A 22,491-nucleotide genomic window follows, 5' to 3' on the forward strand; every position below is an offset into this window, starting at 1 on the left:
AGGCTTGCAATGTAGGCTGGTGGGCAGAAGACGCTGCTGTGTGACCTTGGAGAAGTCATGTCCCCTGCTCTGAGCTTGTCTGTAGAATGAGAGGCTGGGTTTTTAGGGGACCCCAGGACCTTTTCTGCTCTGGTGGCAGGCTATAGTTTCATGAAAGCCTTTTTGTGTCGGGACAACAGGGAGGAAAAGTTGGGCTGGGAGGGAGGCAGACATTCCCTTTTTCTGTGTCTCTGCCTAGGTTGGCTGTTACGGGATCTGGTCCTGTGGCTATGGGATGGGCAAGACTTGCAGGCTAGGAGCACCAAGAGGGCTTTTAAGGCCTTGTGGGGGGAGGTGGGGTTGCTCTTCCATATTCCTGACTCCTGTTCTTCACTTACTCATAAGCATTTATCAGTATGGTATTAAGGCTAATGCTAAGGTCTGAAAAACTAAGGAAAAATGAGATGCCGTCTCTGCCCTCACTAACATTCAGTGCAGTATACAGTATAGAGCAGAGGCCTTGGTGTTAGACCTGAGTTCAAATCCCAACTCCTCTACTTAAATGACCTTGGACAAGCCCAATCACATTGGGAAATGGGGGTAATAATTATACCTATTTCTTGAGGTTATTTTGAAGATTACAGGATCTAATGAATGGAAAATGCTTAGCTCATGGTAAGCACTAAATACGTGTTGGCTATTGCTATTAGTGGTAAGCCAGGAGCAAGGGTTGCACAGCATGGAATCTGTGGGTTTCAGGAAAGATTCCCAGCTCAGGGATCATCTTGGAGGGAGTGAGAGGGTCTCCTCAAGAGACTGAGGCAGATGGCTTAGTGCATGTGCTCAGTGGTTAGGGCACTGGCCTCGTACACCAGGGCTGGCGGGTTAGAATCTGGCCTGTGCCTGCTAAACGATGACAACCACAACAAAAAATATCCGGGCATTCTGGCAGGCACCTGTAGTCCCAGCTACTTGTGAGGCTGAGGCAAGAGAATCGCTTAAGCCCAAGAGTTTGAGGTTGCTATGAGTTGTGACACCATGGCACTCTCCGGAGGGCGACATACTCTGTCACACACAAAAAAAAGATTGAGAGAGACTGAGGCAGAGGAGTCTACAGCCTTCCCCTCGCCCATCCGGCCCATTCAGCATAGCAGAAAGGTTGCAGGAATCCAGGGTAAATGCCTAGTCTGGGAATAGGCTTTGTCTGTGGCTATACCATTGGGTGATGAGCAGACAGCAGCATCCAAGGCTGATGGGCTTGTTCTATTCTCCCATCTACAGACTGTTGAGGGGCGCCACACCAGCCATGCCTGTCCCCACTTGACTTTGCTGTACTCCCTGATAGCATGAAGGAGGCGGGGGGAAGGTGGGCAGCAGGGCAGGATTCCCATTTCATGGATGAGAAGGATGCGGGACGCGCCCAAGAGGCCCTCTGAGGTGGAGGTGGCCTGGAAGCCGGGCATCCCATGTTAGCTGTGGGTGGAGAGGAGGACAGTGGAGTGACTTCACATCAGGGCCTTCCTTGGTCCCTGTACATCCCATGCAGGAAGTTCCAGGTGTGGAGGTCCCATTTAATTCTTTTCTAGGATGTGACTTTAAGGGGTTAATTGATGTCTTACCAGCGGTGTCCAATAGAACACTCTGCAGTGATGAAAATGTTCTATAATCTCTTCTGTCCAATATGGGGGCCACTGGCCACATATGGCTATTGAACACTTGAAATGTGGTTAGTCTAACTGAGAAACAGAATTTTAAATTTAACTTTAATTAAATTGAATTTAAACAACCACGTGTGGCTAGTAGCTACCAATTGCAGCCTACCCTCAGGTACAGAGACAAGAGCAGATATTCTCAAATGTCAGTGTCCATAGACACATGCTCCTCAGATGATGTACAGCCCAGTTTGGAAATGACCATGCCAAGGGTCTTGGAGATGCTGTATTGAGGAAATGGCAAAAACCACACAGTTCATGCAGCCTCCCGTGGCCCATCTGTCTGTCTCTGTGGCCACTACCTCATGTTCTGTCATTTTATTTCCATTACTGTTTAACTCTAGCCCAACTACACATTCAGTGATGTCACTTTGGTACCTTGAAATTAGAGGGAGCCATAGAGGGAGTATTTACACCATGGAAATTGGCAAACACTGCAAACCAGGGCTTCCCCTCCCTTAGAGAGCTGGTTATTAAACATTTACCAGCACATCCCTGCCTTAGACCCGCTGCCAGAGACCTTCTTTGAGTGTTTACCAGGCACCAAGCACTGTGTGGATATAGCCATGAATGAAAGAGAATTCCCTGCTCTCTTGGAGGTGACATTCTAGTAGAAGAAAAGGGTGCAAAACCAGATAAGCAAAGTATATAGTATAATTGATGGTGACACTTACTTATTTAGGGTGTGTGGGGAAAGACTCACTGTGAGGTGACTTTAAAGAAAAGTTCAGAAGGAAATAAGAAAAGAAAAGAAGTCATGTGAGTACAAGGGGAATATGAAGGAGAAATAATGTCCCCACAAGAACACCACGTTACAGAAAAGAGAACTGCATCTCAGGGGGTTGGGGACTCATCCAAGATCAACCTGGGTGAGATGGAGCCAGGGTTCTGATGTACGTTATCTGGCTGTAGACTCCTCTCTCATAACCACTGCCATGATCTGGCCTGAAGGTAGGACAGGGTCAGTTACTCGCTGCCCGCCCCATCCCCCTGCCACCCTGTACCTCTGCTGACATTGACTGTGTTGTAGGAATTCAGAGGCAGCCCCTCAAGGAACCCCCAGGACCTCTGGAGGTCCAAACCCAGAGGATTCAGCAATCTCAGAACATTTAAGAGAGAAAATGTGTGGTCCAACTTCTCTGTGCTGAAAGTTTCTTGAATGGCTATATCTTCTTAAGAGTCCTGGAAGCCAGTAAGAGGCCAGCATCCTGGGCTAGACCAGAAATGGCAGAGCTAGGTGGCAGGTCTATGAGAGAGGAGGAGGGGTCTGCCTGAGTGTTCCCAGAGAGTTAGCTGAGCCAGCTGGAACACAGGTTTCCATGGTTCTTCTCCTACCAGAGGTTCTCAAATTGGGTTCTGGTTCCACAGTGCAGTCCCAGGGCCATGGCTTGAAGGTGTACTCAGCTTCCTTTTCAACTTCAATAAAAATAGCTCTGGTTTTGCTTGGTTTACATTCTGGAGTTCTGAGCAATATGATATTTTATTTTGAGAAAGGGTTCTGCTAAAATGAATAAGATTGTGCCCCTTCATTTTCTAGAGGAGGAAACTGAAGCTTACTTAGAGTATTCTGGAAATTACTTATGAACCTGGTGAGCTTCTGAGGACTCTGGGCTAGTTCGTCTCTGCTCCCTCCAGAGTATTTGGAAACATGTACTATGCCCCATCTGTGTGTCCTGCTGTCCTGGGCTCAGGAAAGCAGAGCTGGAGGAGGACCAGGTGACCAACTCTCACTCACAGATCCAGAATGCTGTGAGCAAAGGAGACGGAGCTGTTGATAATGGCATCTTCCCTTCATCATGGCACAAAGCCCCCTTCCCCTGTCTTCTCATGTTCCATCCTCATATAGATTCCAGGATCCAGTTCTGATTGATACCCACATTTCACAGAAGAGGACACTGAGCCTGGAGTAGGAAGGTGGCTCAACCCAGGTCACACAGCTAGTGACCAAAGAAGATGGAGAATGCCAGTCTTTCTCTGATGGTGCCTGGACAGGGCGTAGCTCTCCCATACATTCTGGTGGGCTGCCCTTCCCATGGTCTGAAGGGCAGATCTGGAAGGTCTCTGGGGCTCCTCAGCTGCAGGGCCCCCTGACAGGGGCTTGCTCCCCAGCCCTTTGATGTCCCTGTAGCCACAGGCTAGCCCTCACCTGAGCCAGTGACAAGGGATACAACTGCCCTCATCCATTTTTGTGTTCCAGTTAAAGAACTAAATTTCAGTCATATCATCATCTAGAAAACACACCCACTGGCCACAATACATCATTTTTGAGATCTGAGGACAGGATACAATTTGCTTCCATGTGGAGTGTACATAGTGATTATCTCAGAAGGGAAATAAAGCCACCCTCCACTTCTTGAGAGGCTATAAGGACCATTCAGCTGCAAAACGAATACTTCTTCCTTCCGGCCCTCCCCTTCTCAGGGGGAGACTGGGATGGCCCTGGGCCCAAGGGGAGGCTGCCAGGGAGCAGGCCCAGCAGCTGTGCACATCTGGAAGTCAGAGCCTCTCCCTCCCTCCTCCTGACCCAGCCCAACCCACACCCCTTCTCCTCCTGGCACTGCCTGACCTCCCCAACAGCTTGGTTCTTTGAAGTCAAAAACTGCCTCTTACAGGAGAAGGGGAGAGAGAGGATAGAACTAGCATCTTAAAATCACCCGTCCTGTGCCAGACACCTTGCCAGGCACTTTACATTTGGTCACTTCATTGTATCCAGTGAGCTGGGTAACATTTTTGTCATTTTATACTTAAGTTACTCAGAGAGGTTGAGTAACGAGTCTAAAGTCACACAGCTAACAAGTGGCAGAGCCAAGGTAGAAACCATTAGATTCTTTCTGACTCCTAAAACTCTGCTTACTATGTAGTTCCCTCACACTTTCATGTAGTGCTTTGCATTTATGGAGCAAGTGGGGAGGGTAAGAGTACAGAAGGCGATAAAGTGAGACTCTGTCTCTACAAAAAAAAAAAGTATGGATGGAGAGGCTGAAGGAGAGATGTGTTATATTGGACAGATCAGGGAACTAAAGAGTCAGAAGTTACTGGCTTAACAAAAAAAGGTCTTGGCTGAAGTCTTGGTTCTACCTACTTTGAGAACTTGTGACTTTGGACAAGTCTCTTAATCCCTGTGAGCCTCACATTTGTTACATATAGTATACTTTATATTGTAAATGGGACTGTAGCATCTGTCCAGCTCTGGCCACTGGACAGCAGGGGAGCCAAATGAGGTGGCCTCTGGCAGGATCATAGCTGTGGCAGGCCTTTGGAGTGGTTCCGTGGGCTCTGGTCCCTTGCTGATACTGTGCTGTCACGAGGCCCCAGTCAGAGACCAGCCCTGGGTTCCGAGGCCTTGGCATCCTGGGGACAAGGAGCCCAGAGGACATGGGGCTGCATAGCCAGAAGGAAGAACACAGCTGAGGAAGGGCTCATGGGGGAGGGTAAAAACCAGACTCTCATCCTGTGGGCAGGGGCAGACTCTCAGCCTGAAAATAAAACTCCTGAAACCTCGCCAGGCTGATGTCATGGCCCTAAGGTGAGGTTCCTAGATGAGGCACCTCCTTGTGCCTGACCTTGGCTCAGAGAGAGAGAGAGGAGATTCACAATTCACCAGAGTCCTGTGAGGCTACTGCTGAAATGGGGCCCTGGACCAGGCATGGGGTAAGGTGAGACTGGCAGGAGCCGGAAGGAGGTGGATGGTCTAGTAACTTACCATCCAATAACTGAGAGAGAAAACGTGCTTAGAATAACTGGTCAATCAATCAAATAAATAAATAAGAAATAACTGGCCAAGCATTAATCGTCTCTGTGGGATGCCCCAGGAGGAGGAGGCATTTGCCATGTGAGACCTGCTGTCATTCAGGGTCAAAGCAACCCAGCTGAAGTAGGGGAATTAATAGAGGGGGGAAGCCTCCAACCAGGGTGGGAGAACCCAGATAGTACTCTCTGGGCACAGAGTTCCTCCCTGTGATGACATGATGTCTCTAATAAAGTAGAGGAACTCTATTCTCTTTATCTTGGGACTGGAAAGCCATCTAGTTCCATCCAGTGTTGCACATTGCCCTTGACCAGAGGTCATCCACCTAAGTCTTGAACTCTACAGAGACAGGAAGCTCACTATCTATGAAGACAACTACCTTTTCCATGTTAGGCAGCTCTAACCATTAAGAGAGTCCTTTTAGGGTGCTCAAATGTGTCCTGAAAGATTCAGACAGAGATGTGTCCTGCCCTCACTAGAAACAGCTGAGGGTTGGCGGGGTGATCTACCAGGGTCTGGATTGGGTTTGGGGAGTAAACAGGAATCAGGTCAGAATTTCAGGTTACCTCATAGCTACCCCCACTGATTTCTTGTGAAGGTCTGGGCAGTTCCCCCAATGGCAGACTTAGCGTGGCCTCCTCCCTCTGGCCAAGTAGGGAGGGTTCTTTTCTGTTCCCTGCCTGCACACTCATGCTCTGACCTCAGAATGAGGTCAGCCCCTTAGCAATGCAGGGTTGAAAGGTCAGATCTCCAGGGCCCACAGTGCTGGTGCCTGAACTGGCCTCCCAGGCCTTCCAGCCTCTGCCTCCACCCCCTAGAACAAACCCTTGGCCCTGGCCAGCCGGCCCCCTCACTCTCCCCAGCCAGACCAGGAGCATGCTTACCAACCTTGGGAAACACACTTCACCTCCCTGAGCACCAGCTACCCCCACCCCACCCCCTTTCCCCTAGAAAGGGACATGTTCCCTCTGCCCTCTCCTCCACTTTGTTCTTTTTTTTGTATTTAATTTTTTATTAAATCCTAGCTGTACACACTTAAGGGGTACAATGTAATGATTTGATTTACAGTGTGGAATGCTTATATCAAACTGGTTAACATAACCATCACCTCTTACTTTTTTGTGGTAAGACATTTATAATTTACTCTTAGTGATTTTGAAGTGTACCTTTGCATTGTGCACATTAGGCAAGATCCCACCCAATGCCCTCCCTCCTCCAATTAATCGTCCTGCCTTCTCTGCCCTCCCTCTTGTTAGACTACGTTTGTGTTTTATCATTCGTGTAAGTGTTTATATATTGGTTTCATAACATTTACTAAGTATATGTTCCAACTCCAACCATGTAAACATAAAAGACATAAAGTCTCCATCTTTTTAATGGCTGAATAGTATTCCATGGTATACATATACCACAATTTGTTTATCCCTTCATGGATTGATGGGCATTTTGGCTGCTTCCATCACTTAGCAATTATGAATTGGGCAGCAATGAACATTCTGGTGCAAATGTCTTTGTGATAAAATTCTGTATGATCCCACAATTCCATTACTAGGTATTTATCCTCCCTCTTCTTATTCCCTACCAAAGCTGAATGATTAATAATGAAGTCAGTACCATTAACATAGGTGGTGGGAGTGTTCTAGATTAAAAGAGGCAAAGGGAGATCACAACCAAATGTACCACATGACCCTTTCATTGAATCCTTGTTCAAAAAATAAAATAGCTGTAAAAGACATTTGGGGGAAATGTATATATGGACTGGCCTTAGATGAACTGAGTTTTCTGAGAAGTGATAATGGCGATGTGCTAAGGTAGGAAGTTGCCCTCCTTCGTGGTAAATGTGTGCTGAAGTAGTAAGGAATCAGGAGTCATCTTCACAAGTTCCTTTCCGGTAATTCCACAACAGAAGAAAGAGAGGGTTCTAGGGGAAAGGGGGAGGTGGGGGTAGCTGGTGCTCAGGGAGGTGAAGTGTGTTTCTCAAGGTTGGTAAGACTCTGAATGGGGTGCAGAGCCCAGAGCTGCAGGCTCCTGGCTCCCTGGTGGCCTGTACACTACTGTGAGGGCTCGTGTGGAGCGGAGCTGCGGGTGCGGTGATGTGGACCCGCTGATCAGCAAGGCCCCTGATCTCCCTACATCTAGTTCTTTCCAAGGCCCAGGAGGGAGAATCTCCATGGAGATTCAGCCCCAGCCCACCAGCCGAGAGCAAGCCCCTGGGGGACAGTCTCCACTCTTTCCAGGAAGCAGACTGCCTCCTTTTAGGGCCTGTCTAGGCACATTCCTGGGGCACATGCTCCCTGGGAGAACATGCCTGCCGACCCCAAGCCTGAGAGCTATGGCCCCCCAACAGCATCCAGTTCAGAAGCTGGGCTGTGGGGGGCAATGAGGAGATAAGTAAGGAGTCATTCAAGAAGGATGCAAGTGCTTATTGTACCCTCAATGAATCCCCAACAATAAAAAAAAAAGAAAAAAAAAAAAAAAAAAGAAGGATGCAAGTGTGCCTGCCGGAACTTTCACCAAAAATGCCCCCTTCCTGGGTCTGCGTGCTGAGGACTGGGGAGCTGGGGCAGAGAGAAGGAAGAAGCCGAAGGAGCAGGGAGGGAAAAGAAGAGGAAGGGTAGAGAGGAGGAGGTACAGACAGATGGGAAGATGTACACAGGGCAGTGGGCAGCTCAGGGCTCCACCTGAGGGAACACAGCTAAGCGTGGGTATTGCCTGTCAGGTCACCGTGCCCTGTGCCTGGTGTGTCCTGGGCAGCTTGGCCTTGACTCCTCCCCAGCCCTTGGAGATGGTGGGGATTATAAGCTTCCATTATGCAGGAGAGGATGGAAATAGCACAAAAAGTTTAGGTGGCTTGCCCAAGTCACACAGCTAATCTTCCTTGCCCAAGTCACAGGGGTGGGACTTGAGTCTAGGTTTGTGGAGCTTCTACTCTGGTTTTGCCACCTTTCTCCTCAGACATCACCCCCCACCCCAGGGACCCTGCAGTGAAGTCCACACTGGGAAGAGCACAGAGCCAGGCCACTCTGTCTCATAACAGGCCTGGTGCAGACAGACCGTGCCCGTGCCCAGCCATAGGCCAAGCTGGGGCCAAAGAGAGAACTGTGGTCCCAGCCTCCTAGGCTTGGGCTGTGAAGTGGCTCCCCGAGCCTTGGGTTCTGGGGGAGGCTGAGCTATACTCAGCTGTCTCCCCACTGGGCTGGGCTCCCTTCAAGGAGAGGTGGGCCCGCCACCAAGCCAGGTGCCCAGCAGGTGTCCCCAAAGCCTTCAGGACCCATCAGGGCTGCCCAGAAAAAGCACAAACTTGTCTTCAGTTCTGCCCGAAAGGCTCTGGTGTCACTTCCTGCCATCACAGAGCAGACCCCAGCCCCACAAAGGAGAACCTAGGACAAGGTCTAGGAGTGGAGGGTGAGGTGCTGGCTGTCTGGGGATTCCAAGGCAGTCCCTCTGGGCTGTGGAGGTCAGAGGTGAGTCAGACCCTGACAACTGGGATTTGGCTGGGTGTAGAGGAGAGGAGACATTCCACGCTGGACCTGCACTAGCAAGGAGCAGGAGGGTGCAGGGAGCAAGCTCAGTACTCCTTCTCATGTGTGGAAACTGTGCGATCTAGAATGTTCTGCTTGGAAGAAACAGGGCAATTGCCAGATTGAAGTTTTGCCAGGGCCACAAACTCCCCATACAATATTGTGTCATACTGTATTTTTGTCTGAATTGATGCACTTTTTTAAACTTAGCCTAATTAGCAATAGTGTTTGTGAAATATGGATTTGGTGTGCAAGTTATATTTTTTCTCATGCAAATTAAAATAAACACCTGACTTAAAAGCTTCATCTCTGTACCGTGTAAAAGAACTTTGAGTGACTACCTGGGACCCCACTTTGGCAGGAGGGAATGTTCAGCCAGTCTTGGGCAGAACTCAGCAGAAAGGAGGAGGCAGGCAGGGAGGGAGGAAGGAGTGGGGAGGAGGGAGACAGTCTGGAGGGTGGACGGCAGCCCTGGGGAGTGGAGGAGAGGCAGAGGAAGGGCAGCGTTGGGGTGAGGGGAGCTGGTTCTCCTTGGGACCCTCCTTACTGGATTCTGAACTTCTTCCTTCAATAAAGAGCCTTTTGTGGCTTTGGTCCTGACTTTATTTAAATCAAATGCAAAGTTTTGTTTTCAGACAAATTCCCAGAGTTTCCTTTTGTTTTTCCTCCCCTGGGAGGTTTAAGCTAAGACATTAACTTGCCCTTTTCTGTCCTGAGATGGGGTGGGAGACTCAGGGCTCATCAAGAGAGTTGGCAGGAGGAAAGGGATGGAGAAGGGCAAAGCCTGTTTTAAAAGGCACTTATTGAACCCCTGCTGTATGCCATGTCCCAGGCTGGGCCCTCACATGAGGCCCATGATACTGGATGTGTGTCTGGCAGGAGGGCAGGCCCCTGGGTCACTCTGCAATGGTGCCCACAGGAGGCATCATCCCACAGCCATGCTGGACTCCACTGAGGGCTGCCCTTTCTGCCCTCACACAGCCACTGTGCGCACCTGTGTTCCACTGTGTCTGGCTGTGGGCTGGCATGCCGTAGTGCCAGTGACACGTCTCTTGGTGGTTGGTGGGAGCCTGTGTTGTTGACGGTAGACAGGGAGGGCTGAGAAGGAGGCCCTACTCCTTTCTCTAGAACAGGGGCTCTCAAAGTTGGGTGTGCTGCTGTGTCTTACCTAGGGGGTAGGCAAGGAAACTGGGTCAAAATGCTGATTTCCGGGCCCCATCCCCAAAATATTGGTTTTGGTTGGAGTGGGCTCCAGACCAACATTGCTAATAAATGACGTAGGAGGCTCAGAGACCTCCCCCTCCCAGGAGACTTTGATACAGGTGATCTGGGGGCCACATGCTGGTAAACTTTGCTCCAAGGGGTAGTCTGGCATGGGAAAGAGTCTCAAAGTTCCAGTCAGGAGTCCTGTGTTCCTGGTCCTACTCAGCTGTGCCGTCTTGGACAAATCACTTCACCTCTCTGTGCCTAATGTTGATGATGATGGTGATGGCGATGATATACAGGGCTGAGATTCCTGAGGGTGCGCCTGTGGATTCACATCAGAGGAGGGGATGATAGCAGGTGATGGTTTGCCTTCTTGCACGTGGAGGGACATACCCCCATTCCTGTTGTCAGTATCGTTCTCAATCTTTATAAACCCCCAGCCTCTTTTGCCTTCCCTTCCTACACCGAATTGAGCATAATTTCAGGCCTTCAGGAGAAAGTCTGTATTTGTTATTAGTTTGCTACCATGTGGCACATTTCTTGATAGTGAACTAGCCCTACAACCTTTCCAGAAGGCAGTGTGTGTGTGTGTGTGTGTGTGTGTGTGTGTGTGTGTAGGCCCCTATGCCAGTCTTTGCTCTTGTAGGACTTTAGCACAGGGCTGGGCACACAGAGGGCCCTGAATTCTTGGAGCTTTTTGACCCCCCCTTCCCCCTTCCTGAGAGCTGGCACCAGGACCTCCTCACCTTCTGCCACCGCAAGGCTTAGCTTCCTTCACCTTGTGCCCAGCCCAGCCCTTCTGCATCCCCAAAGCTCAACTTCCCTCCCCCAGTGCCCAGCCCAACCTGACCCTGGCCTTCTCCTGGCCTTTCACAGATGTCCTGGCGTCCGCAATACCGAAGCTCCAAGTTCCGGAATGTCTACGGGAAGGTGGCCAACCGGGAGCATTGCTTTGACGGGATCCCCATCACCAAGAATGTGCACGATAACCACTTCTGCGCTGTCAACACACGCTTCCTGGCCATTGTCACTGAGAGCGCTGGAGGTGGCTCCTTCCTGGTCATCCCCCTGGAGCAGGTAGGTGGCTGTGTACCTCCCTCACCCCAGCTGCAGCTCCAGGGCAGAGAAAAGCCCTCCTAGGTCACTATTTGGCCTGTCCCCCCATCTCTCCCTGGCTTCTCTGTGGCCACCTCTTACTTCCCTGTTAAGCATCTAGCTATGCCTGCCCTGGGGCTTTTCTGACATTCAACAGAACACGGGCAGGCCTGGGATCCAGAACACGGGCAGGCCTGGGATCCAGGCCTGAGATCTCTTTTCAGAGTGTGCCCAAAGGTGAGCACTTGGGCAAGTCACTTCCCTTGGTGCACGTGGGACTTGGAACACACTGATCTCTAAAACCAGGTCCAGCCCTATAATTCTGCATCCTGGATGTCCTTTTCATTTGCAGATGGAAAGGAGGAAGACCCAGCCCAGCCATACGTACACTGAACATCTGCAAAAATGGAACACTCATTAAAAAAATTGCACTCCACTAAGAGACTAGAAATAATTTATCTTCTTCCTCATCCCCCACCTCCTATCTAAAAATTTCCCCGTTTCTGTGGCTGCTTAGGTGAACATAGCAGATTAAATCTGCAAAGCCTAGATCATGAAATTTTTAAGCTATAGCCATTCAGGTGGAGTCCCTGGAGGCCTGTGGGAGGTCACGTGCCTCAGGGAAAGTGCTGGCTGTCAGTCCCACTTGTTTATGGCTGAGTTCCCCCTTCCCGGCCTGACTCATCCCCACTCCCACCCTCCACCAAACTGCTCAGGGGGAGGAGGAGGTGCATGTGGAAGGAAGCCTTGGTTCTCAAAATTCCCTGTCAGCTGGTGGTGGAGGACAGATTTTTCCAGTCTTTCCTACCCACAGTGGAGGAGCATGTATTTGGAAAATGCTTAGACCAGACCCTCCTTTCCACCAAAGGGAACAGCTGCAGTGGGGATGCACTTGGTGGCAGCAGGTCCCCACTCTGCCCACCTGTGACCTCAGGCATGTCATATCACTTCTCTGCTCCTATTTTCCTGTATTGACAAAACTGGGATCATATGTCCTTCTCTGCCTACGTCTCCCATGTTGGCCTCAAGTGGGATGATTGAATGAAGCTCCTTGGCAACCACGCTACCCATTAAAGATGTTTGATTACGTTCTTGGGCAAGTTGTCAGCTCTGCTGGTCAACTTGACAGAGGTCAACAGACGTTCTAACACATTCAGAAGGATTCTCAAGTGTAGCTTGCCCCTCTCCCAAACCAGATGGCCTCAGGTCTCTGTCTGCCTGTAGCTGAGGGACTCACTCAGCTACACCACTCAGGTCCACAGCAGGCCTGCAGGCCCCAGAAGCACTGAAGGCTCAAGCCTGTAGAAGCCCCCTGCCCTGCTCCATTTTATGGCTTGCAAGGCTCAACAGTCAATGCTCGGAGCATGACAGAAATTAATTCTAGAAGGAATAAAGCTCTAAGCATTAGGGAAAAAAAGAAAAGCTACAAGTGTCTTAGAGGAAAATTGGGTGCATTTTTTAAATCATGCAATGAGGAAATGCTTCCTAAGCAAGACAAGAATCCTTAAAACCATGAAGAAAACCGTAGATTAGAATACATCTTTTTTTTTTTTTTAAGAGAGTCTCACTTTATCGCCTTCGGTTGTGTGCTATGGCATTACAGCTCACAGCAACCTCCATCTCCTGGGCCTAGGCGATTCTCTTGCCTCAGCTTCCCAGTAACTGGGACTATAGGTGCCTGCCACAACGCCCGGCTATTTTTTGTTGCAGTTTGGCTGGGGCCGGGTTTGAACCTGCCATCCTCAGTATATGGGGCCAGCGCCCTACCCACTGAACCACAGACACCGCCCTAGAATACATCTTTTAAAAAGACAGTTTCTATATGCCAATAAGACACCTAAGTTAAATGAAAGGGCAGCCACATACTTGAGTACAATATTTGCAATATGTAACAGACAAAAGATTTGTGTCCAGAATACAGAAAGAGTTACAGAAAAATCAGGAAGAAAAAGAACCCGAAAGAAAAGTGTACAAAAGATTTAAATAAGCAATTTGCAGAAGACAAAATATAACTTTTAACCTACTAATTGAAAAAGATTTAGAAGACGAATAATCTTCAGGACTATGGAAGGTGTGAGAGAGCAGATGCTCAGATATACTTTTGGTGAGATGTAAGTGAGGCTTCTTGGTAACATCTATTAACATTTAAAGATGTATGTCTACAGGGCCAGCAATTCCACTTTAGGAGTCCATCCTACAGAAATATTCTCAAGTGCATAAAAAAAAACATTGGCAGCATTTTTTAGCACTCGATTATTTTTACAAACCTCAACTTTTATTATATTCAACAGAAATAAAATTTCTCTGTCAAATTGCTTTAAAGTTGCTAAACTCTTCCCCTCAATTTCTGAAATAGTAACAAAGAGTTTTATACTGTTGGTAACACTGGTCTAGAATATGATCCAATTTTGTAAACACTCCATGGGCAGCAGGGAAAAAAGTGCCCTCTACAGAGCTTAAGTCTCTCTGTAGAAATACGTGATATGTGTGTCAATGTATTTGATGTACACATTATTCGACTTTATTTGTTCACATTCTGGGATACATTTTGTGTAGCTTGATGAGTCACTGGCCGATACTGCACAGTGATGACTTACAGGACCAGTTGATTTTTGTGGTTTTCTCTCGCCTCAAGTTTTCACTTTCCAGGGTACACAGTGATATGTGCAGCATTTCAATAACAGTGTAAAGTTGGAAACTACCTGTAGGTACATCAGTAAGGAACTGGGTAACCAAATTAGATGTGCAAACTTCCCCTGTGCAGAGGAATACCACGCAGTCATTAAAATGAGTGGTGTAGAGTAGCTGTTCTCAGACATTCAGTCTTAGGATCACTGTACATCAGCGATTTTCAATGAGTGTGCCACAGTATACTGGTGTGCCATGAGAGGACCTTAAGTGTGCCACAAATATTTTTAAAGATCGTTAATTAAACAATTTTCAAAAGAAGTTTACAGTAAGCATATTCTTCTTTTTATTCCTTTTCTTTGATCAACATAATTTAAGCCTGCCATGGAAGTTTAACTATAAGTTCCAGTGTGTCGTGAGATAAAAGAGATCGAAAACACTTCTGTACACTCTTAAAAATCATCAAGGATCCCAGAAGACTTTTGTTGACATGGGTTACATCTATAAATATTTAGCATATTCGAAATAAAAATGAAGGAATTTTTAAAGTATATATTTACTAACTCAATAGGAATAAACCTATTTTGTGTTCTCCTGACAAATGTATTTTTATGAAAAATAACTATATTTTACAAAATAAAAAAATTAATGAGAATGACATTATCTTACACTTTGGCAAATCTTTTTTTTTTTTTTTTTTTTTTGCTGCATTTTTTGGCCGGGGCTGGGTTTGAACCCGCCACCTCCGGCATCTGGGGCCGCCACCCTACTCCTTTGAGCCACAGGCAAATCTTTTTAACATCAGTCTGGCTTAATAGAAGATGGCTGGATTTGCATATCAAACACATCATGGCGACTCTGAAAAACTCCATTATATGCTCATGGGAAAAGGAGAATGACGGGGCAAATAACATCTTATTATTATGACAATAGTTTTGACTTGAGAGACTCCCTTGAAAGTCTCCAGGATCTCCAGGTGTCCCCACACCTTATCTTGAAAACCATTTATATGGAGGAATATTTAATGAGAGAGAACTATTTATGATACTCTGATAAGTGGGGGAAGTGTACTGTATGATTGATCACATTGAAAAATATTTGTCCACCTGCATATCTGAAAAAAATGTAAACCAAAGTCACAAGGGACTGATTTTTGGGATCACTAGTGCTCTTTAATCATCTTCTTTTTCTCTACCTGTAATATTTTCTATGTTTTTCTATAATGAACCGTCGACATTTGGTACTTTAGAAAAAAAAAAAGTTACAAAAGCAATTTGTTGATATGAAGGCAGAGGCTCTGAGATCCAGAGGCCCAGCTACCCAGAGAGGGCGCTATGTGGTATGCTCACGTGGACATCCGCTTGCCCCCACCTGCTGGAGCAGATGGAGGTCTTTATCTACCTTGAACACCAGCCCTCTGTTAATGGTTTTGCCATTGTTTCTGCCCAGAGTAACTCAAGAATGTGAGCTCCCAGTCCAAAGTTCAAACAAAATGGAAGTAACCATAGTGAGGACGTGAGGCAGGGGTAGAGGGAGCTTCCTGATGGAGTGAGAAGGTGAGGCAGCTCCTTGACTGAGCAGTTTATTTAATTTGAGGCAGGACCCCTGGTGTCTAGGGACTATGTGGAATAGGGTCCTGCCCCCACAGAGGGGCCGCTTAGTTATGAAGGTGAGCGCCAGCCTTCCCGGGCTGCCTGAGCCACGGCCGGCTGTCTATCTGCTGCCCAGTGCCTGGCTGCTGCTGTGCTAGGGCAGAGAGAGGTCGGGTTGTCAGACAATGGCTGTCGAGCCTAATTCAGAGCCTCCTCATTTATCTGGCAGCAGTAGAGATGAGCTGCTCTGTGTTGGTCAAGAAGACGGTTAAATTATTTTAGCACCAGTTTCCCCTCTCCACCTCAGTTTGATAGAAATCTCCCTAACAAACACAGAAAAGATTTTGGCCATTTCTTGGAGACTCCAAACTATCGCTGTTGGCATTGACTGTGAGCTGTGCACTGATGGCAGCCCACTCTTGTCCCTACACTGAATGGCTCCGAGTCATCATCCTGCACAACCTCTGCTGTGGTGGCGCTTCTCCGAATCGTTTTCCCTCTACTGGCTGGTGTCCCTTCTTGTTCCTTTCTTCCTTTGGGATGGAAGAGAAAACAGCACTTGCCCAGGACCCCTCAGTTCCTACCCTGAGACCACGCCCTCCAAGGGAGGCTCAGAACCTTCCAGGGAGCTCAGTTTCCCTCAAGGCAGCTTGCTTGAGATTTCAATGTCTGTGATGAAAAGCTTCTCTCTGGAGTAGGAAGCCACGTCCACAACTGTAAACAGGCACCACAATGATGCTCCGTGCTGGTGGATCTTCCTAGCAGGGCAGGTAGATCCATCCCTATTTGCATCTGGGAACCTAGATGAAGAGTGCAGAGACAGACAGGAGGTAGTTCTGCAAGAGCGGGACCCCAAGCCCCCGCACTTGTTTCTGAATCCACAATTCTTTCCACTGCTCAGGCGCTGGAGAACAGATAAGTTCTGGCTGGCTGGCAGATCTCAAGGAGTGGATTTGTCTTCCCCAGGGCTCTATTCAGGCTGCTGTTCTGAAGGCCAGAGCCTGTTTTTTCCCCTAGTTAACATTCAGCTGCCAGCTCTCTAGAGTGGAATGTTAAGCTGCAGATGGGGGAGCAATCAGCACCCTGATTGCCTGGCACAGCTGGAGGAGCCTTATGAATATTCCAGGACCAGGCACTGTGCCCAGGGCATTTGGGAGGGACCTGATTAACTGCTGGGGCCTCCCCAGGTATACCGCCCCTTTCCTGCTGCACTACACCAGGCTGCCTATCACTGCCACATCCAGGGCACAAGAAAACCAGTGCTGGAAACAGAGCTACCTGTTACCCCCAACTGGCACCTGGTAGGAAGAAAAGAAGCCTGGCCTAGGTAACAGAAACCTGGCTTCTCCCCAAAGCCCAGCCATTCTCAGCCCTGGCTGAATATCAGGTCTCTGAGGGTGGGATGCATTCCCCTCCCCTAGTGCAGTCAAGTGGCCTGGGGAGCTTTTGAAGATCTAACATACCTGCACTTTCTGAATCTCACCTGAAGTTCCAAGGTGAAAGTACAATTATCCTCCCCATTTTACAGATGGAGAAACAGAGGCTCAGAGAAGTCAAGTGACTCCTTTAAGACTGCACAGCGCACAAGTAACAGAGTCAGAATTTAAACCCGGGGGCTCTCCCAGCTGCATGCCCGCTCACTTTACAGAGGGGTGAGGGGAGTATTGCTATAGATGTGACTTGTATTATTATTACTGCCATTTGGGTGACTTCAAGGATTTTCTTGAACATTAATTCAACAGCACTTCATCTTGCTCCTCTGATGTGCCCACACCCCAGGGGTCCATCTCTTCCGGAAGCCAAGAGAGCAGGTATTTGTAAACTCCATGCAGGTACAGCAGGTCATGGGGAAACTTCTCAGAAAGAATGAACCATCAATTCTAGTTGATAAGAAAAGGTGGAGAGGGATCCTGGAGCAGGGGATCAGATGAGATAGCACTCACCATTCCTTAGTCATGGGGCAAGCCCTGAGCTTCCATTACCAGGCCAAGCACTGTGGTCCCAAGTAACATCAGGCCTAGTCCCTGGGAGGCCCCATGGCCATCCTCATTGCTCAGAGAACCAGGTCCAGGTTGGCCAGGGGGAGTTTTTGAGCATGTCCATCTTATATGTTCCATGTCAACAATTAAAAATAATAATAAGACATTATTGCCTTCCCTAGCAACTGGAGCTCCTGGTTAGTTTATGCTCAGATTTAGCTGCACATAATGGAATTAGCTAGTAACTTTGCCTTAAGGCAGCTGCTCAGTTCTGGGGTGGGGGTGCTGGCCTTGGTCTCCAGGTGGGGGCCATTCCTGCAGCCTCCCCCCTACCACATGGCCTAGCCTCAACCTGTGGCAGGCATTTCCCCCTTGGTCTCCAGGGTTGGGTGCTGCATTCCCCCGCTTCTCCCCTCTCAGTGTGGCCTCCTCCTGCTTCTCCTCCTCTCTTTGGTCTTTGGGGGTGGTAGGCCTAACCAGGGCTGGCCAGTTACCAGGTCCTCCCTAGCCTTATAGAGGTGGGTGGTGGAGATGGGCTGAGATAAGAATGGTAGCAGAACTCCACATAGCACCTCGGTGAGGGGAGCTGAGCCTGGCACGGGAGAGTAGCACAGGGCAGTGACTTTGAGCTCAGACTCCAGAAGCAGACAGACCTCGCTTGACTATCTCCCTTGCCACTCAGGTGCTGTGTGGCCTCCTGGGACTTACTTAACCTTCCTGTGCAGTTTTTTCTTGTGCATAATGATGGGGTGGGACCACACAATCTCTGGGATTAGTTCTCACATTCTGTTCCCTTCTGACACCCTTTTATCTGAGTACATCCTCATCAGCGTGCTGAAAGGCACTGTGCAGGATACAAGAATGGCTTCTTCTCTTCCCTCAAGGCCGTCACAAATGTGTCAGCTCCATGAAATCCCTACCTGTAGGCGTTGTGTGTCTCTCCCTGTTGGAGCACTTGCTACATGCTTCCTTACTTTCTAGGTGGTTATTCTACTCATCCATAAATCCCTCCACCCACCCATCCATCCATCCAACAGATGTGTGCTGAACACCTACTAGGTTTCAGTGAGAATTTCTGGACCAACCAGGAATGCAGCGGTGAACAGGACCGAGTCCTTGCCCATGTGGAGTCTGCAGTGCTGTTGGCTGTCTGTCTTGAACTGACAGCTCGGGAAGGTGGGGAACTTGCCTGGTTGTACAGGGGCAGGTTCACTGTAGGTCCTCCGGAAGGGAGCACTGGGCTGACCTGAAGCCACGTTGCAGAGGCAGTTGCCCCGTCTCCCTAGAGCTGAAGTTTTCTCTTTGCTGGTCCTGGCAGCCCTTCCCCGCTAGGCCCCAGGGCCAGTGTAGGGCCCTGCAGGTGCTGCCCAGACTGAAGGGGGCTGCTCCCTTTAGAGCCCCTACAGCCACAGCCTGACTCAGCTGGTCTCACTGTGGAATCTAATCCAGAAGTTGGTGGAACAATTACCTCCATGCTCACGGGATAGTATTAAAAGAAGAAGGGGGAAATGTGCCAAGCCCAATGCTAAGGACTGTAATAAAACTAGACTTCCTTGCTCACCCAAAGCCTTCGCTCCCATTCCAGGTTTCTGTAACTCCACGTCACTCCCCCTCAGCCAGCACTGAGCTCCTCAAACCTTCTCTTTCCCCATGAAAAAGCCACCGCTCTTCATCACTGCTCCCCTCTGGAAGGAGGTCTCCCCCTCTCCTGGGGAATTCAGAAAGCCTTTCCCAAATCCATTTTTCCAGATCTTTCCTCAATTGTTCTTTGTTCTTCCTGCTGCCTTCTGCTTGGCGCAATTTGCATCTCAAAGCCCATGACAGCCAGAATGTACAGTAAGTGACTTGGGAAAGGGAGAAGAGCTGTGCTCTGAAAGAGAGCAGAGTGGCAACTTTATTCCATTTGTCTGAGGCCTGAGATTGACAGCCTGGCTTTGTGTTTTTCCTTTTTTGGAAGAATGGCTGCTTATTTTGAGAAAAGTGAAGGCAAACCCTTCAGCAGAAATGGAAGCATTGCTTTCTTATTTTATTTCAAGTCATGGAACTGATGTTCTCTGGATTGGGGTCAGAGGGCCAGCACTGCAGCCTGGATGGTGGGTAGCATGGGAGGTCAAAGAGTCCATCCCTATGCCTTGTGCCAGGGCCTCTGCAGAGCTATCTTCCAGGCCCCACTTCTCTCATTCTTTGCAGAGCCCACAAGACTTAAATATTAGTGCCTGGTTCACTAGGACTCTGTGAACTCTGCCTCGGGCTCTAACTCTGCCCAGGGCCACCAACCTGGCCTCTCTAGAGCAGTTTACCAGTCTGCTTGATCTACTCGCCATTTTCCTTTCAAGGCCTGGAGCATCTCAAACCTTTAGAAATCAAGCTCCAACCCTTAGCTGGGAAATCCTAGGTGTCTAATTCCTCTGTGCCTCAGTTTCCCTATTTGTGAAATAATAATAGTACTTGTTTCTCAGGGAGCTGTGGCTTGGCACATAGCCTGCCACATGGTATGTGCTCAGTAAGTGGGAGTCATGCAGATGCCAAGTTCTTTGCCAAATTCATCCCCTTCCCTATAGGCCCATGAGTTTTGGTGGGGTTTGGATCCTGCAGCCAGCAAAGGGGAGGCTTGTCTTTGGCCTTCTCGCTACTGTCCCTGAACATGCCTACCACTGAGAACTCACCTTGCCTGGAGGGGAAGGCACCCACAGTCTAGTCTTTTGTGCCATGAAGGAAATAGGGACTTGATGCAGGGTCTCCAGGGAGACGTGGCTGATGTGGCTGTGCCAGGCTGAGTGCCTGGAAGTGGGAGAGTTGGGAGGGGTCTGGGCCTACTCTGAAGCCACGTGGTGCACACCGCCCCTCCCAAGTCAGCTGCCTGCTCGTCTGGAGTGGGGCTGTCTGCCAGGGTTACATGATGTAATACATGCAAAGGTTTTGCCACAGTGACTGATATACTGCGGGTGCTCAAAAAACCCCAACTATATTGCTTCTGTCTTACAATCAATACTACAGGTTGTCCCAAAAGTCACCCTTAAAGTCACCATACGTAGGGAAAATGGGAAATTGTAGCTAAATATACCTTTATTTACAAAATATTTATCAATTTTTACAAATTATTTACAAAACGTTCTCTATGTGTTGGCCACCTCTTTGTAAAATTTTGTAATGAGTGTTTTATAAATACAGCAGAACCTCCATAGTTGACCACCTCCCGCATTGACCGCCTCCTTAAGTTGACCTAATTTTCAGAGACCAGACAAGCACCACATGTATGTATCAGTACAGCAGGCCTCGTTCCTTATGTTGACTACTTCTGTATGTTGACCAGTTCGCTACAGTCCCTTGGGTGGTCAACTTACAAAAGTTCTAGTGTAAAGGTACATTTAGCTACAATTTCCCATTTTCCCTCTGTATGACAACTTTAGGGGAGACTACTGGGACATCTGTATAGTAACCTCCAAGTTGGTGAGAGGAAGAGGGTGCTGGGATTTGGGGAGCGGGTTCTGTGAAGTCCGCTGGCCCAGATCAAGGCATTGGCCCATGGAGCTGGGCCATACCATCCTCACAGTCCATGCCCCTCCCTGGCCCAGCTGCCCAGTGCCTCAGTCCCAGACTTACACTGACACGATGCCAGAGGGCACCCTAGCAATTGCATATTCCCAGCACTTTGTTGTGCCCATGACAAATCCTGGCCCTAAGGAGGAGTAATGTCTTATCCACTGTTGCAGAATATGCCTAGACACCCTCTGGCACCCTTCCCAGGAATCCTTACTCAACCCTTCCTTAGGGTCTAAAATCAGGTCTGAAGTGTTGATGATGACAATAGCTTGCCTTTATGAAGGGCATTTGTATTTGGTTAAGGCTAAAGGTGAGATTTCAGAAGACCAAACTCTTGAGACCCAAAGTAATGTGTTGCTAATAGTGAGATTTCAGAGCACGGAAAGATGGGTCCACACAGGGCAGCCATCCTCTAGCCTCCCCCTACCCCAGGTAGGTACCAGCCCATGGCTTTACGAGTTCCCTCCTAATGTGTCCCTGACTCCCAGCAATTCAGGAACCAAAAATGATATAAGGACTGGAACCGAGTTGACCTGGCCTGAAATAGAGCATCTCCCTGGAGGCCAGTGAGGCCCAGAGGCCTTCGCTAAGCCCCCTACCACTGGCCCTTCTCCTGATAGTTTCTAGAACAATGGCCGCCTGTTTCCTTGCCTGAGAAACTCCAGGCCTGACTTAGTCCTGAGGGCAGTTTCCACTTCTGGATGGCCTCCCTCTTGTCCCTGCCCCTCCCCCATCCCAAGGCTCTTGATGGGGTGGGGAGACGGGGAGTGGAAAATAGTTGCTCACAGCATTCACAGCCTCTTACAACAAGAGGCAGCTCTGTGGCATCAGCCTCGCCCAGCACTTCTCTGTCTTCCTCCCTTTCCATTCCACTCAGCCAAGACCTTGATTTTAGTTGCTAAGCAACCTGTGCCTGAGTTTCCAATTGGGTCATCAGGTGAACATGGGAGGGGGAAGGTGTGGGGATGCAGTGCTTAGAACTCTACAATTGATGGATGAGGCCCAGAGAGGGCAAGGGACTTGGTCAAGGTTGCACAGCTAGGTAGTGCCTCATGGGTCAGGTGATTGATTCTGGCAGCAAACTCTTCAGGATTCCATTTCCCCTACCCCTACCCACACCAAGAGAAGCACCAGGCAGCAGCAGCACCTTAGGACTTTCTGTGAGCACTTTCTATCTACCCAGACAGGGAGGCAGTACGTCCAGTGATTAGTTGTGCAGGGTCTGCATCAGCTGGCCTGAGTTCAAATCCCAACTCCACCATTTACTAGCAACGTGCTGCCGTGGGCAAGTTACCTAACTAACTGATCTGTGACTCAGTTTTCTGAGCCGCAAAATAGAGGAATGCCAGTCCTGACTCCAAGGCTGGGTTGAGGATTTAGTGAGGTGTTATAAGCCTGGAAGGAGCCCAGCACAGAACCAGTCTTTTAACACACATCTGCTGGTATAAGCCTGACCTACAGGGCCCTGGTGCACCCCTCACCTCCTAG

The 22,491-nt window shown here is 48.9% G+C and overlaps 1 protein-coding gene across 5 annotated transcripts in view; it reads left to right on the forward strand.

Annotated features, from left to right (window-relative positions):
• CORO2B (coronin 2B) overlaps positions 1 to 22,491 on the forward strand; it is a 216,133-nt gene that overhangs the window by 114,006 nt on the left and 79,636 nt on the right. For all 5 annotated transcript variants that reach the window (XM_053594716.1, XM_053594719.1, XM_053594720.1 and 2 more), the window contains exon 2: positions 11,043 to 11,243. In XM_053594716.1, coding sequence (XP_053450691.1) covers positions 11,043 to 11,243 — 201 coding nt within the window. The remainder of the gene's footprint in view (positions 1 to 11,042; positions 11,244 to 22,491) is intronic.

The sequence above is a fragment of the Nycticebus coucang genome, chromosome 6 (genome assembly GCF_027406575.1).
Source record: "Nycticebus coucang isolate mNycCou1 chromosome 6, mNycCou1.pri, whole genome shotgun sequence".
Classification (NCBI taxonomy): domain Eukaryota; kingdom Metazoa; phylum Chordata; class Mammalia; order Primates; family Lorisidae; genus Nycticebus; species Nycticebus coucang.